Raw genomic sequence first — 18087 nt, 5'->3', positions numbered from 1 at the left:
TGCAGCATCAACCATCGCTTTGGGGTGGGCTCAGTGTTGGCTTTTCTGACTGCTCAGCTCTGACCGAAGGTGGCTGCAGCACAGCAGGGAGGTGAGGGCAGGGCAGGAGGGAAGGAGAAAAGGATCAGCACAGAGAAAGGTGGTCGTTGGACGCGAGATCCGTCAGCTCGACGTGTGGACCAGAAAGAAAAACAGCCAAAGGCTGAGAGCTCCAAAAAGTAACTTCTCATTTATTATGTTAAACAATAACATTTCTCTTGTTATATTAAACAATAAGCACGAGTGGGTTAAAATTAAAATACCTTTCTTTCAATGCGTTACGATCGGCAAAAGATAAATATAACTACAATAATGTACATTTTTGGAGATATTAGTCAAATTCAGGTCAACATCGCAGTTTCCTCTTCATTTCCACCCTTTTTAGGTCAGACTAAAGAAATCATACTGAAAGGGACACCAGAAAGAGCAGGCCATGCTAACAGCTGACAGAACCCCAGTCACCAGTTTTGCTTTGGAAGGTAAAGGGGAAAGCAGAAGTTGCCAAAAGAAAAATTCCATTTTGTAACAAATTTGCCTTTATTTATAAAACTTTCAAGTAAAAAGAGCAGTATAATGACTGATAAAACAAGTGTGTCAATGAATAACAGTTAACATATTTACTCTTAAAAATAAATCTTCTATAATTTCACCATACTGAAAGCAAGACTGTTTCAAAGTCTGCGATGGGATGCAATGGTTGACACACCACAGCTTCACTGCTCCTCTGGTGCAGGAAGAGGTTGGAAGGTTATTAGCATGGAACGATCACTTTAACAGAGCTGATACTCAACATCCCAATTAAAGAGAAGTGGAATTCCTGAGAGGGAGGAATCAAACACAGCAGGTGGCAGAAATCAAACATTGGGAAAGCAACGATTCTACCTGGACCAAAATTCCTTGGGCCGTGGTTCTACAGAATAAATACTCTTCTCAATGGAGAAACACTAAAGAAGAAATAATAACCCCAAAAGGATTATAAGAAGAATCCAAGAAAAGTGCATTATTTCTCAGCATAAGATGACATAATAATTCCTACAGAACTTGTGACAACAGATTTCAAAGACGAACAAAAAAGGTGACAGTCAGACACAGCTCAGGACGTCCCACACTCTGGGAGCACTGAATACAGCGAGGACTAATGGTCCTCATAGGGCAGCCATCTCAGAAGGAAGAGTTGGCCAACACAAAACCAATCCATGCAGCAGTATTTCACAAGTACTACTTCCATGAGCATCTGCTTTTATTGCAGAATGCCTGCTGTGTTTTATAAGGAGTGTGTGTGACCACGTCCCAGGGAAACCACAGGAGGCAAATGTGAGCACACCGGTCTATAAGAGAACACACAGTAACTCAGCACCTGCCCTACACGCAGTGCTTGCATGCATAGGTTCCCTATAGCTGTTGTGCCTCAGTGCTGTGAGCAATGCCTGGTTTTCCACAAGTCACTCCAGCAGTGATGATACTCCACATAAGACACACACGTGCCCCTATAAATGCCCACTGACCTCAGTGTACCACAGCCTAATCATCCGTCCAAGAAGAAAGCAGGATCACCTCCACCCCTTCCCCAAAGCCAACACATTGGTGCTCCTCCCAAAGGAGCAGCTCAGGTGGAAACAGAGGAAAAAGAGAACTGAGTCCAACTGAGCATCAGGTGCAACCTGTGTATGTGGAGTGAGGTGATGAGACTTTCACCTCAGCACTTCCATGTGTGAACTGTGCGTGGGGGGAGAAACTGCTCCTTAAAAATAGTTGTTTTTTTTTTTTTCCAAATGGGGATGGAGGGAGAGAAGGCAAAAAAAACCAAAAAACAAGTAAATGCAGGGAAAAATCATGGCCTCGGCCTGAGAAATAGACAACACACGGCCCACACATGCAAGAAGATCAGAAATTAAGCCTACACTGCAAAGCAACTGAAAAGTGGGGCTGAAACACTCCGAAGGACGTGAGTTCACACCCAGTGCAGATGATAGCTACTTTCTGCCAGGTCTCTCACGTTTGGCACAATGAGCGAACGCAGCTTCTCAAGCCAATGACAGAAATCTCAAAGCAAACTGACTCACAGCAGTCACTCATCCTTTCTTCTTTGTTTTCTTTCACCAGAACTTTGAAATTCTAAGGGACATCACCTCATCCGTATTTCTGTACAGATCTCATCTCTGTGTCTAGCTCTCCATAGAGAATACACACACAAATGTTCATATATAGAATATATATGTATATACTAGGCATAGTATGTGGGCATGTATAGTATATACACACACTATTATTACATCATACAATACATTATATATATACACACATACTATGGATCTCAAAATGTACACTGTATATGCACTGTGTATACTCACACATTATATACCTTGCAATGTACATATTTTATCTGCCCAAATAGCACAAGGCCTATTTGTGCTTTGAATTTCACTGTTCTGGAGGAAGAATGAGATCAGTGTCTTGCCAGAAAAGCTTTTTGTCTTAGAAAATCAAGTGCAGTTATGATACAAAATGCTCAGTTACAGGCATAAGGGAAGAACGTGGGAAATCATCTTTTCTACGTGGAAAACTGTATTAAATACACAACAGGGAGAAATCACAGCTACGTTTTCCTCTACTTCATTGTCTCAAATTTTGCGTAAGAAGCGTTTCAATAAAGTGAAGGTAGCAAGATCTTACAGCGCAGAGGGGTCACGTTCTGTCCTTGCTAATTCACTTGATCTTCTGTTGCTTGTTGAAGCAAATAGGAAGAATGAGTCCATAAGGAAACAGGAAAATGAGCAATTAGTTCTAACGCTATGTGGAATGCTGGATTAATTCACATTTCTGCCTTCCTGCTCAGCAGCTTGAAAACACCGTTCCCTGCCTGAGAAGCTTTATAAATGACAGTATTTCTGAGCACTGCCAAAGCAGCACAGAGTCTTGTTATGGTACGTAACACAGACAATGAATCAAGCTGTTCAGCTCATCCACCCTGTCCCACTGGAGTGACATCATCCAAGTAGTATCCAAAAGTGGTTTTCCTTTCTGTGATGGCACTACGTACAAACAGGGTTTTATTACAGCAGAAGAGACACTACAAAGACTCATGCCCAAAAGAAGATGAAAAGGAGACTCTTACTCATGAATACAATTTGTTTAACTTCACTGAGATTCCTACTCTGCAGCCACTCAATTATGAAAATTACTCTTTCACGGCAAGTTTGATCTCATGTTAGCTACAGACAGACCAAGTTTGCTCTCAGAGACGTTAAGTCCTGCAAACCAACAGAAAAGAAAATGTGCTCATGTTTTAATATGTTTGATCATTTAATCTGATGTATTACAGAGAAAAATGAGAAGGGATCTCAAATCAGACTCTGCAAGATTAGAAATCCAACTGCACTCACACGGGTTCATTCAAAGAAGTACTGAAGTCATCCCATGGTTGCTCTGGTACTGCAGGGCATCATCTCCCTTTCTGAGGCAAATTAAAGGCTCACACTGTTCACAGCACAGGAGATACAGCAGAGCACTGCCACTGCTGTGTGCACACTGAGATGGGCTTTCGATCTGATGTACTGCTGCAGGTGTAAAGGAATGGATGTGCACATGTGGATGCACATACAAACATGCACTCACCCCTTTGCACAAACGCCTTAGACAATCAACACTCAGAACTACTATTAAGATTAAAATAATTCAACCTGATTATCTCTGTGAAGGAAAACATCCAGAATAAGGCAGTTACAACAGAAGGGGGAAAGACTGCTTTTGTTCAGGAAACAGGCACTGTCATTGTTAGGAAAAATAAAAGTTAGGAAGTGAGGGCAGAAAGATGAAACTGCATCAGTGAGGGAGAAGGAATAGCATGTTTTCCAGAAAATGTTACAAGAGAGTGGCTGCATCAGTGAGAACAACAAGCACCGAGCTGCCTTCTGCACTGTTAGACATGGAGGTCCGAAGTGAAGATACCTGAAGCTTTAGAATTCCTGTGGTTATCAGAAAAGGCCATTTTAGTAAGCAAATAATTCACAGATTTATCATGAGGACTTATTTAAATCGGGTACCTTAAACACATCGCTGTCCTTACCAGGTGGAAGCACTGAGTACCACAGCTGCATTTTAAAGCCAATCCATACTACAGGACTTCCATGAGTTATGCATGAAGATGTATATTGTTAGTAACATCCATCTTGCCTTGGCCTTATCACAGCTAAGCAGCATTTAATCTGTAACCCAATAAATAAGATAGGTGGAATTCAAGGAACAGAGGTAGAGAGACTCACACACATCGATGGGATAACAGAAATAATATGGTCTATGCTCTGGCAACGATGAGTTGTAGGGCAGAACTCAGCTCGAGTTTGCTGAGCATTCAGTTGTTTGATTCCATATGAAAGAAGCACTCAAACTTTTACCACAATCCTGTAATCACATCTGCATATGAGATTAAGCAAGATTTTACCTGGTCACTCAATTGCCAACCCATCACTTCTCCAGCTTACTACAACAATTAACTCCATCTTTTACAATGTCACCTACAGTTAAAATCCAATGCAAATAAGTGTCTGGATAAGAAAACCTCCTAAGTCACAGAGTTCTTAAATTTGGAGTACTCGATACTATCTATATTGGTATCCATCACATATAAACTGCCAGATTCTTTCATTTATCTGGGATAAAAAGGGACCATCTAATAGTGGACTTTGTGCTGAAGGCTTTGACGCAGATAACACCCATCAGCATACCAGGAACAATTAAATAAACGCAGCAAGTGAAAGCTAACTCTATAAATATCTTCTTATAACATTTTCTTTGAAATTTGCACTGCAGCCTCCAAAACCAGGCAGGTAATGAGCCAGATTCACAAGGTGCAGTTTTCTATATGCAACGTTGTCTTCAAGACAAAGAAACTTTGTTTCAGTATCTTAAGATCCTGTTAAGTTCCTTACAAGCAGTAATTTTACCTACAACATATAATACAGTATTTCCTGCATATTACGCACTGGAAAATCCGCGCAGAGCCCAGCTGGATCGAACCAGGCAGTCCTGTACTGAGTTGAAGGTGACTAGAATTATTTTCACAACAGAACAAGAGTTTAGGACCTTTGAAAAGCCGTGTTTAAAGGTTCCCCTTGGCCAGGGAGGTGCCCAGCAGCCCTACGAGCTCGGCATGTCGGCCTTACTGAGCGCAATGGCCAACTCGAGGTCTTCTTGCTCCTGTCTCCGCAGCCGAGCCAGTCTTTCTTGCTCTGCTTTTTCACTCTCACGCTTTGCCCAGGCCAGCTGCTGCTCTTCATTTCCAAACTAAAAAATGAAAATGGAAAATGAATTAATAAATTTACCGGAAAAGGCAGAGGAAATTATTTAAAAAATACAACGAATCAGACTCATTAAGCACGTGAATCGAGTACACCGAGTTGTCTTAGGTAATTCTTCTGGACTAAGACAAAAATTGCCTCACTGCTTTCCTCCCTTCATCCTTTCCTCTCCTTTATCTCCTCAACCTCTTCCTCTTCCACCCACAGAACAGACCCAGCTGTGCATCCTGCACCCCAAAGGTGCATTTTGGGAGCATAGCAGCCCACAGCCAATCTTATGAGTATTAGATTTGTTAGCTTTCAGATGGTAAAACCAAGAGCTATTTATTCTTGTGCAATTCCATTGCTTAATTGTAGCATTTCCTGCTGAGGGTGAGGGGCTTTAATCCTGACTGTGGTGACTGCTGATTCGGGGGAAGTTTCATCACCTAATCAGAAGTTACAGAAAGTGCTTCTGTAACTGTTCTTAAAACACATGCAGATTTCTTCCAGTAAGAAACCATGTAAGGGAACCCACTTCACTTCAGCAGAAAACACTGAGGAAATAGAACACATCTTAACATCCAGCTTCCAATGCCTGGGCTTCCTCAAATGCTTTTAAGTACGCTGCAGCAAAACCGCTCCTAAGTGACGTGACGGTGTTTGCTGCTGACCATGCAGAAGTTTGGTTTGCTTCCATTTTTTGCATGAAGCATTATACGAATACTTGAAATAATTCCATCCTTTAAATAATAATTCACATCCAAACAAATCGACAGCATCGTTTCTTTTTGTTCAGTGTGAGCTTTTGCCAAAGAGGGTGAAGCCAGCAGAAGTGTTGGCAGTGATGCATGTGAATATTGGCATTATATCCTGCTTCTAAGGCTTGCTTTGCAATGCCTTTTTCTGAATGTTCAGGGAAACTTCTCATGTTTCTTAGGAACGGGTTCTTAGGAACTCCATAGAAAGTGGTGGCTTAATTTCAGCTGAAAATATACTGCAAAAATTGCCTGATGGTCCACAGCACTGTAACTGAACACAGTGATGCACCGCTGCAGGTCTGTTCCTTCCTGACCAACCTGCAGCACTGCACTGATTATAGCACAGCCTGAAGGAGCAGCCCCACATCTCACTGCACACCTCGAGGGCACCACCTTCACCTTTTCCATACTGCACTGTATCTACAACTCACAGTTTCAAATAAATGCATCTACTTGTATTTATAAGCCCAACTCTCATTCAGCCTAGTTCAATCATGCTTTATCTGGATGCTTCTGGATGCTCAGTTCCTCACTTTATGTGCAAAATCAAGACAATTTGATGCAAAAATAAATAAAAGAGCCCTAATTAAACACTACTCTTCAAAAGATACGTCAGCTTTCAGTGCCATGGGAGTGCACGTGAGGACCTTTGCATTCCATGCTACTGACATTCAATGGAAGTATCACACCTGTATTGATATTTCACTTTTAGAGTAGATATCCATCCTACTGTCAGCTCTCATTTAAGTACATTGGGTGGAAGGAAGCATTTCAATGCTCACTAAGATTTTAAGTAGACTTTTTTCAATATATAGTGCAGAGAGACTCCAATGGAAGTAGGACTTCTCCATATATCCCACAGACTCAAAAGGAATATTCTACAGCTGGAATGACTGAGAGTAACAGTTACTCTTCCCCAGAAATACAACAAACTTTGGTCAAACTCCCTGCGGGTTTCTTCTTATTATCTGCTTTTTCATAATGGTGAGAACAGCTGTCCTCCTGCAGCTTGTATCTTTGGATAGGACTTCCAAGGTTCTGACAGTACAATTTCTGACTTGTTTACAATGCACAGCTTATATTTCTGTGGGTTAAAGGGCTGAGTAAAAAGCTGGCTATGCCTTATCACAGAGTTAGCTTGGGGATGTAATGCTGGCCATTAGATGCTGAGATGGTTTACACAACTCCTTCTGGCCTCTGATCCTTGTACAGATGGCTCACAAAGAGGTCACGTAACTCAGTGACGTATCACTTTAGATAACTTTTCTTCTTCTTTTTTTTTTTTTTTTTGCATAAGTCCAGGTTTCAAGAAGTCTAAAAACACACAACACAGCTCTCCTCTCATAAAAACTCTCCATTATTGTTATTTTTTGCACAAGTACAATCAGACCCAATGCACGAATAAGGAAAACAGCAGACTGTAGCAAAACTGATAAAACACAACCCCCAAAATGCTGCAGCTGTTTGTTTGCTAAATTACCAGATTACATCACGAGAGAAGAAAAAGAGCTCGCTTCTAAATGCTGTGGGGGTTTTGGAAATTTAAATGCTTTCTGCAGGCTGATGGATCGTTTTTTTCTTGTTGATCTGTAAATTGAAGTTGGATCATAGAAACACCTCAAATACAAGCTACCAAAAGACTTTGGTTTGCTCCAAAGATTTGCATTTAATGCCAGTGGAAAAGTTAAGAATGCAGTGAGAACATCCTTAGACTCGGGTGTGTGCCATGGCCAACAAATTATTTCTTTGCAACAGTAAAGAATTCCAATTAACAGTCAGGTTATTCCATCATTCAAACCAACATGATACTGTTCTCAGATTCCATGGACTCAAACTGTGCATCAGAACACCTTCTGTAAGGAAAATGGCAAAATTGCCCAAGGAATGGTTGAAGGCAAACACAATACTCTTCCTGACTGCAACGTAACTAGCATCAATTGTAGCACCATACTCATGTGCTAGGCAAGCAAAAACACCCAAAAGAGCAGGAAAGCTGTCCCATTCAGTAAATTTCTTGTTTTCTTACAACAGTAGAGAGCCACTCACAGAATCACTTAATTTTGAGTTTGGTTGGATCAAGTGCCACCTAACAGTAAGGGGCTACAACTCCTCATCTCACCTCTATCTTTCCTCATCTTTTAGTTCATCTCATCTCCTGGAAACTTGGTGGCACACAGAATTAAGTGCGAGAGCACTCATTGGGAAGGGGATCACCCGCTGTGGTTAATCGTTCAGTACCTTCCATTAGCATAAGCCACACTTTTAGCTTAAGAAATGCAGTCTGTAAATAGACAATAGCTGGGAAACAGTGATTCCGTTTCATTCCTTGTCTCTCTTTCAGGAATGAAGCTAGGTGGTGGTCAAGAAATTTCAGATAAAGCAAGTTTTGTGTCTTATTTTTATTAAAAATGTCGCCATTTTGTATACAATCACAGAACTTAACTGTGCATGAAATTCAACAAGCTAATACTAACTGTGGTAAAGCATACAGAATATCTTCAACTTGGACATCTTCGGTATCATAGATAAATTAAAGCACTGAGGCCAGCTAAATATATGCACAGATGACCTCGACTGACAATATCAAATAGGAAAGTGATACACATTTACTATTTTCTAATAATCAGGGGAAAACATTAAAAAAACAGCAACCTGAAGGGTTCAGCTTAAAGATCTCCACTCGCTGAACACCAAACTGTGCCCATCGGGAACACATTAAAATGGCAATTTCACTGCATGGCAATGTGACAGAACAGAAACACGTGAAAGAAGGAAGAAACCTGATGCTGCAAATGGAACAGATTTCTACCTACTTGTGGAAACAGTAGGAACCACACTACTACTATATTTACAGTGATTTTCAATTCAATAATATAAGTGCCAGCACGGAAGCCAAAAGCAGGCTCAAAAACCCAGATTTTTTTAATGATTGGGTTCTTGGCTTCACTTCAGATACTGCCTTTTGGAGTGCAATATGGAAGCTTCTGTGTTGGTTCTACATAACAACTTCATTTTCTTTGTCTAACAAGGGCTCTTCTACAATATCACTCATAGGAACAAAATTCAACAGCTAAATTTGCAGCCTCTGTCTTGTATATATATCCTTATGATCACATTCCATTGTATACAGCAAACATTGTGACAGGATTGTCAGGGTTTTTTCCACAACAAATACAAATACTTCAGGGAACCTTTCCCTTTAAGGATTCACTCCTCAGGATATGGTGAGATTGCTATATAAACGTCTTCCACAGTTATTTTTGAATCATTGGCTCCAAAAAATCAATTTACAAAATAGCCTCCATGCAACAAAAACAATACACAGATTCTGCTACAAAGAGTTTGTGAGTAAAGGCACACTGTACTAAAATAATTTAAATGCATGTAAACCCTTCAAAATTTAGTATGAAACTCAATTATTATTTTTTTATTGAAATAATGCCTTTTTATTACAGAAGTATTAATACAAAAACAACGAGGACAGCATGAAGGTACTAAGAGACAGAAGCCAGTGAACAGTAGGTTTGCAGTTAAAACAAAAACCCAATAGATTGCTGCAAGCAGAGCAGAAAGTGGTTTGCTCAGAGACAATGAACTTAACTTACAGAGCTGAAGTCTGCAAACCCCAAGGAAGAGTCTTTAGAAGTTTTACTTGAAGAGGAGGGAGCAAATGGATCTTTTCCACTAAATGGGTCCCCAAACCCCTTTTTACTCTGAAACGGGTCACTGCTGTCAGCCCCAAACGGCTGGAATGGATCATGGGGCTTGGGAAAATCTGAAGGCCCAAGGTGGCTTACAGGAGTGCTTTTACCTGGAAAGTTCAGGGAAAAAAAAAAAGGAGAAAAAGAGAAGTTACTTACCATGGACAATGCAAATCCCTTACATAGGAAACTGCTGTAATGCACTTTAGTACCATCCACTCTTCTGGGGTGGTTTAAAAACTTAACCAAATCCAACAGTACTCATTTCTCAGTGCAAATAATCTCTGACAGCTGTTTTATTTAAATGGATTTATCTTTCTTACAAATGCTGCAATATTAATAGCATCATGATTTTAAATGATAAAGCCCAACATGAAGACACCTGATCAGAAGAATTGAACAAGCACGACTTCAGTTCATTGTCCAGGAATGAAATTGAGTTTGTTTGGGATTATATAAAAGACAGAACACATGGACATTTATATCATTAAATAATTGTGTTAAGTAGAACTAAGCAGTAACCTATCTGTGACTATACAGAATGTGTGTTGTTTTTTTCCTGGAAGTGGTTCATACTTCTACAACTGCATAGAACGGAAAAGAGAGTGATAAAGAAATCACCTTCTCTGGGGGTGCCTGCTGTGCAACCCACTTTTTGTAGGTGACTTCTTGTTCACATACCTCATAGTGGGAGCTGCTGTATGCGCTCATAAGTAACAGCTGTGTATTAGTTGTTCTTTAATTAGAACCTGAATGGCTGAATTCCCCTTGAAAAGAACTCTATTTTTAGTGATTCAACCAACAGAGGTCAGAAAGCTGTCGGTTGTGATGATGAGGTGAACTCGAGGAACAATAAGGCAAAATCTGGAAACAGCTTTAAAAGAAATGATAGTTACCACTTCTCCCAAAATAACCTGAACCACACTCCTTATTTAGCACAATAATCTGAGTTATGTACCCTATTTACAGTAATATAAGCTTCCAATCCTCTGGACTACAGTTAAATGGGAATCCTACAATTCATTCACATCAGGATACCTATCGTAGGGGAAGCACAGAAACTGAGCTGGAAATGTGGACTTTGCAGTGTGGACTTGCCATGCTTCAGACACAGCCTGGTAACTTTCAAAAGGCACTTTCAGTCAATGGTAGGTGCTCAGAAACATCATGAGCTGCATACACTGAAGAGAATCAGGGTAGGGGTGTCCACATCTTCCTGCTGTCCTTCACCCTACATTGTCCCACCCCAGACCTGATGGACAAAGGAAAAACTGCTCCATTTTAAAGAAGGTTAAACCTTCTGTAGCTGAAACCCCTGTGGAATTGGTGACTGTCAATACGAACGCAGGTTTTGCAACATTATTTGCTCAGCAAACCTGTTTTTTTCTAGGTGGCCTGTTGAATGTTTTTGCACAAAGCCCCTAGTGGTTTCAGAACACAAACAGGGAACATCAGGTTTTCTTCTGCTTCATCTTCAGAACAGATCACTAAACTCTGCTGCAGAGGAAATGTCACCGTGAATCTACCATGACTGCTAATAATATGGAAAAAATTCATCTTACGTCCTCACTGCCATTTCTTTCAATTTCTGAATGTTGAAAAATAAAAGAGGGTTTTAATTTTGTAATCCTAAGGAAGAACTTGGACAGGGCAACCTCTATGAAATCAAGATTATTTGTTACAGAGAAGCTATGGGCAGTGCCCATGCTGAATACAACAATCTGAGCACTCATGAGCCTTTAATGAGCCCTCTTCCATTCTCTCTCTGTTGCTTATAGTGTATTTGATCCTGCAGAGCTCAGCAATCACGGCTGTGAGGCTGAGCAGAAAGAAGCCTGTCTGGCTAGATGCTTGGTTGGATGTTCACATTTACTAACTTCTTGGTCACAAAATGGTAGTAACAACAAGAGAGCTCTCTTTCTTACAGCAAACCATTGCAGGCTGAACCCAGATGTGAATCCCCCAGTGCAGCAAGGATACATTTGGAAAAGATTTCTGTATTTTCCATCTGGGTTAAGTATTTCTATAAGGTAAAGCAAGAATACCAACATCACATTGAAACATCACCAACTGAACAGAAGGACTTTGGAAAAAACGTGATATTGCAAAATACGCTACAGGTAGTAACTAACAGCAATTAACAGACTGCACTTTGTAAAATACCGGTTAACATTTTTGATGCACGGCAATATGAAAGCACAGGCAAACAGTTGTAACCCTTATTTGATTTTTCTGCTAATGGTTTCAGGGGAAAAAAGTTCAGAAAAAAGCAAAACAGGTCCTATTCTGAAACCACAGCAGTTTCAGCAGTTACCCAAGTGGTGCACCCAAACCACACCGAGGACTCACTTCAGCAAAAAGAGATGATGAACAAAATGGTTTACCACAGCAAATGCTGTTAACTTGTAGTGAACTCCACCCATGCAAAGGGTTTATCTAATTTCATAGCCTAGAGGAAAATTTAGGGCTGAGATCTATAGTTCAAGACAATTTCTCACCAGTAGAACGCAGTTAGAGAGCTTCACTTACTGAATGATAAGATATTGACAGTGAAGCCATTAAATACAGCTTTCAATATATTCCACGTTTCGAGGATGATCCTAACAATCTGCTTGGAAGAGGATCTCGCTGTACTCCAGGCAGCAGCAGCTCTCACACGTGCTCACACACTGCATCATGCACGCTGCCAGCCTAAGGAGGCAGAGCTGCATCTGCTCTGCTTTCAGCTCTGTCTGCAAGATGCTCCTTTCCAAGGAGCGTCCCAACATGACAGATCTGCTTTAACAAGTTAGAGTCACACTTTGTAGGCTCATAGTGACAGTGAGCAAAGCTCACACGTGCAGTTACACCAGACAAGCAATGCCAGGCTCCTCACCCATATGTAAGGGCTGGAGAAGGTGTTACTCTGCAGAAGTTCAGAGACTGAGAGGTGCCTCCCCCACATCTCCCCTTGGCACTCCACCAAACCTGTCCACATTCCCATCTTACTCAGCACACTCCTAAGCTAGCCAGCTCCTCCACCAATGCAGAACAAAACTTCCATGAACTGTGAGCTTTAAGAACTTACAGATAAACATTACTGCTCTCAAATTACTCTGAAAATTCAATTAAGACCAATTTTCTACAGGATACTCAAACAAATAGACCTCAACCAGGACTATTTCTTCACCTTACTTCAAACCCAGCTTTCTGTTCACACAGATTCACAATACATATTTTTAGTAACAGGAGATGTTTTCCTATGCAAAACCACCCTCCAAAGTGTTTTTGCTTAGTATTTGCAAAACTCTCCCCCCTACCAGGCAGCAACCCTTGCACATCTCAGCTTAGGAGGAATGATCTCACAACTACAAGATTCTGGAAAGAGAGGTCTGGAGAAAAATCATTGCATATCAACCATCTGTTCTGAAACAGACTCTAAACAATCTGCCTCAGCAATCAGAACTGAAATATCTTTATTGTGAGAGATCAGCACAAACAGAATCAAAGCGTGAATGGAATTTTTAGTTTGTGGCCGGGGCAGGTGCTCCACCCATGAGTCATTTGTCCTAAACAACACGGGATGCTTTTATTCTAACACAACTGTCAGGGCTTCTAGAAGGCACGAAAACAAAAGTTTCCCCGTTGCTCACAAACTTTGAGGCTGAATCTTTCACAGCCAGCTGCAGATGAGGAAAAAATAAAGGTGTATGGGCACTGTGCTGCTCGTGAGTAACCTTGGGGACCGAAGGAGCTCTACGGAAACAGGTGTGTGGTGCCACTTAGAAACAAACAGATCGTGCAATGAATAACAGAACTCTGTGCTCCCCTTTAGACCGAAGGTGAGCCACATGACCTGAGTATGCCCATGCAATTAAAATGCAAGGGATTTTTTTCCCCCTCTGGATCAGCTAAACATTTAACAGATTTCTTTCTTTTGTTTCTAACTCCTGACTAAATCTACTGTGCCTAGCATGGCTTCTTTCTCCTTATGCTTAATGCACTACGTACATACAGAAAATTTCTACGCAAATTCATATACTGGGAATGTAGCACATGATGCAGGTCAAAAAGTGCCCACAACAATGTGATGTGCTTAACACCATCTGCTCACAAGACAAGACTTTCTTTCAAGAAGCACAGCCAGTAAATGCACACAAAGCATCCAGGCTTTACTTTGCAAGTTCTTGTAAATTGAGATAATGAACAGACAGTGCAGACTGCACTTTGTCTAATTGAGCCACTGAGGACACGGTGCAGGCACACAAAGACACTGAGATGTGCAACTCAAAAAGCAGCAAAGATCTCAGCTCTTTTCTTTCCTCAGTGATAACACACACACATGTGAACTGCTCTCATGCTGCTTTAAGAATGAAAAATAAGTCTAAAACTGTAAAACCATAAAATGCCTTAAGTTTAGAGAAGTGACACATGAAAAAAGAAACTATATTTATCATTGACATAAAGGAGGAGGAAGCATAAAATACAAAGGAAGGCAGCAGTGTCATAGGGCTGCACAAACACTACTGCTGCACTGCCTCTCCACCCTGTGCACTGAGCATGCACACAGACCACAGGGCATCCAGCATCACTCAGGGCTGCATTAGAAGCCTCATGGTGTAAACCTATTGGAAAGCTTCCAGTTAGACGACTGTTGTCCAGGCAAGCCCGGAAGGTGTACATATCTCCCATCCGGGTATCTGCTCACTACAGAATCTACTCACCAGAGCTCTGAAGTCAAATTGTCTTCAGGCTATTTTCTTTCAGTGTATCTTCTTGGTCACAATGACTCAGTGGGCAGATGAATGTTAAATTTACCTTCTGAGGCCTATGAGCAGTATACTTGCTTCCATTCAAGCTCCTTCTGGACTAATAACCTTCTATGGCAGCTACACTTGTGAGACAAGAGTAAAGCTTCCTCACCCCAAACTAGGGACTTATTTCTGTAGATGATGGATTGCTGCCTGCATCTCAGATATCAGTTTCCACAGTACTTAATAGTTCTTAGTGGACCTTAACTAGACCTTAAAGGCTACCCACCCCTTTTCAGCAGATTTCAATACCATTTCTTCTTACTTGGGACTCCACGCAAGTGAGGCATCTCTGAAGGATAAGAACCATACTCACTAATTTAAGCAAGGCTGGTTTGTCCCCTTTTCCATCATCTCAACATTTTTTGCAATATTTTGACATTTCAAAAGCACTGCCTGTCATAAAACCCACGTGAGAATGGAATCGAAGCCCTTAGCTCAAAGGCAGAGGTGTTAACCACTAACCTCTGAAATGCCAACCTATAAATTCATTTTCCATACTACCTTAGAGCTACAAGGAATAAATGGGTCAAAAAACAAAGCCCAAGCTCTTTGATGAAGGACTGTGTGCAGTCTGGAATAACAGCTTCCCACTATAATTTATTTAAATATCTGAACTTCAAATAGCAGGAAAGTAAACCTACACATCCCTTTTTTACATGGAATTAATGTAATACTTAGTCCTTTGAATTCTCAATTATGATGTTTTTCTGCTGTTTATCTATTGGTATTCCAGAGAAAAACTTAATTATTTGAAATACGCAATCAGTGAAGTACTTGGTTATTAATACAATACCAACCATCTGTCTTAGTCACTATATTCAATCAATATGAAATAAATTGTAAAATGTACACAGACTGAAAAAAGCTAGAGTGATAAAAACTGCCCTTTTTAATCAAATAACAATGTTGAGAAGAAAACAGACTGAAATTGCAAAGTGCACTTTCCTGCTGCGTGTTTAGGACTTTATATTCTTTCAAGGTTAAAAAGGTCAAAACCACTATAAGCAAGCAATAAAAATTTAGAAGAGGTTGAAGGTTACACACTGGTTAGTGGTGAAGGTTCTTCCACTAATATCACTGGTTAACAGTACTGTTATAACCGCAATGTGGAATGCATGGTGCTGCATTTAAAGGAAGTGGGTAAGGGTGGGGCAAATGCACTGGGTCCCACGATCAAAGCACTAGAGCATTGAATTTTACTTATAACCCAATCACTGACACCCACACAGCAGCTTCCTGTACTTTAAAAAAAAAAAAAAAAAAAGAAGAAGAAAAGAAAAAAAGAGAAAAAAAAAATCTGTTTCTCTCTTTTTGTAATCAACAACTTTTACCTAGAAACCAGTTAGCGGTGAACTCTGACTGATTCCAATCTGCAGCTCAGGGCAGAAAACATAATTGTTAAACTGTGAGAACCTCTAAAGACCATTTCAACTGCCAGGTTTCAGTGTATCATCTCTTTCTGACTATTCAATCTTAATTACACAACAGCTTTACAAGGTCTGAAATCCCATATGGGAAATACAACGTGACCAGCAGTGCAGGTTAATAAATGGAATGCTTTACGACAGAGAATACCTTTTCTAAATCTACACAACTTCAGTTAGGTTTTATGACAGCATGAGAAAATAACTTGCATCGGGATTCAGATCCCTGCCACAGGGCACCTCTATTCAGTGTGTAAATACATACTATTATTTTTCTTAATATTAATAATAATTAATCTGGTCTTGTTTTTCAGTTAACAGGCAAAGTAGAAGAGGGATGATCGCTCACTATGCAGAGCACAGTACTGCTTAAATCTGGATGACTTCTTTTTTTTGCACTTTTTGAGCATTATTAAAACTCAACATCAATAAATACTGGAAAACTTTCATTTTTTTCTCAGAAAAAAAAAACCTCTTTGGTTTGTCCAGTACCACCTGGTGAACATCAAATTACTTCAGCCTGCTCCCAGCGGGGCTGTACTAAAGCTAATGTCCATTAGGAACTTTGTGGACTGCAAATGCATTCCTAAAGAAAAAGAGAATGCACATATTCCCCGGGTGACTTTTATTAGAACAGTCTGGTCAGAGCAGCTGAAGAGTTTTCTCTTAGCTGATCTCTCTCGGCCCAAGAAGAATCTTAAACCAGGTAAGGGGCAGAGATACCGATTTTCACATCTCTGTATGTAACAAAGTTGTGTTGGAGCTGTGATGTACACCTGTATCCAGGCTGGTAGTTCTAGAATACGTCTCTTTCTTGTCATCTCCTTGTCTTGGTTTTTATACATTGATTTATTAACTTCCAGCTCTCCTTAGAAGACTGTACTCATGCTGAAAACGCATAAAAGAGCATTTCATCAGAAAAACAAACCTGTGAGATTTCTTTTGGATCAGTTTAAGACTGAGAAACATCTGAGATATCTTGAAGACTTTGGTTCAAAAAAGGGTGAAAAAGAAGGAAAGTGATTTATGAAGAACATAACTGTAAGTCTGAGATTCAGCCTAAGATACAGCTTTAAGGAAATACTCTCATGATTGTTATCCCCTCTCCTAACCTTAGTTTTTGAGAAGGGAAAGATACGGATCTCAAGGGTGTCTCAGCCATGCCACACAGCAAGTGCTTGCTTATCCTTTCTAGATAATAACCACAGACAGCTGCAAACAGAAGTATCTGCCAACAGCCATCAGATCACTGCTGCTTGTCGATGTCCAAGCTTTGAAAAAAAACAAAACACCAACTACAGAAAAACAGTAAAAGAGAAAAAACAACCAATCTTTCAGTTCACAGGTTGGACTTTAAATGGTGAAACGATTACCCACTGAAACTCTGCTGCTGACAAAGCTGCCCTGAGAAGTTCTCTTAAGCACAGCATGAAAAGCATCCCTGGAGCCATTATTTGAGAGCAGCTAATCTGAATGGCACAGTCCTTTTGCAGGTATAAGTGAGGACCCTTGGAGGTGATCTTCATCAAGAGGCCAACAGAGGCTGTGTCTGAAGCATCTCCCTGACCCTGTGCTCAGTTCCAGAAGTTTGCTCCATTTTCATGAAGAAATAACAGCTGAGGCACAGCTCCTCGTTTATCTGGGCAAAACATGGATATATAGGCAAGAAGGGAAACTATGGCATACCTTGACCACGTTCTGATAATCCAGAACACCCTGCAGTAGCTCCATAGACAGACATAGATCAGCTCATGTCTGCATGTCATATAAGCCCTAATGTACATTGAAAGTTGTTATCTACACTACATTAGGAAATCAAGCAACTTTTAACGCACTGCAAAACCATCAATTAGTCGTTCCTACTTGATTTTAGAGTGTTGAGAACAAGTAAAGCTTTCTGTCAGACCTCTATTGCACCTGACTAACAAAAGACAAGAAAGACTCACAAGTCATTTTCAAAAGCAAGAAGTTTTACAAAAGTAAGTATGAACTGGGAACAGAAAGGCAACCTACAGATTTGGCTGCTAATAACTGGCATTTATTCATCCCTCAGCAAAGATCTTTATCACATAGTTTGTTGTTTTTTTAATTAA

The 18087-nt window shown here is 40.5% G+C and overlaps 1 protein-coding gene across 5 annotated transcripts in view; it reads right to left on the bottom strand.

Moving 5' to 3' along the window:
• Positions 1-203: 203 nt before the first annotated feature.
• EPS15L1 (epidermal growth factor receptor pathway substrate 15 like 1) overlaps positions 204-18087 on the bottom strand; it is a 38329-nt gene continuing 20445 nt past the window's right edge. For 4 of the 5 annotated variants that reach the window (XM_015886146.2, XM_015886147.2, XM_015886148.2 and 1 more), the window contains 2 exons: positions 9682-9887; positions 204-5322 (listed from right to left, as the gene is read on the bottom strand). In XM_015886146.2, coding sequence (XP_015741632.1) covers positions 5176-5322; positions 9682-9887 — 353 coding nt within the window. In that variant the 3' untranslated portion in view covers positions 204-5175. The remainder of the gene's footprint in view (positions 5323-9681; positions 9888-18087) is intronic. The other variant, XM_015886150.2, reaches the window with a different exon arrangement.

The sequence above is a fragment of the Coturnix japonica genome, chromosome 28 (assembly GCF_001577835.2).
Source record: "Coturnix japonica isolate 7356 chromosome 28, Coturnix japonica 2.1, whole genome shotgun sequence".
Classification (NCBI taxonomy): domain Eukaryota; kingdom Metazoa; phylum Chordata; class Aves; order Galliformes; family Phasianidae; genus Coturnix; species Coturnix japonica.
This window is presented reverse-complemented; position numbering and strand designations above follow the sequence as displayed.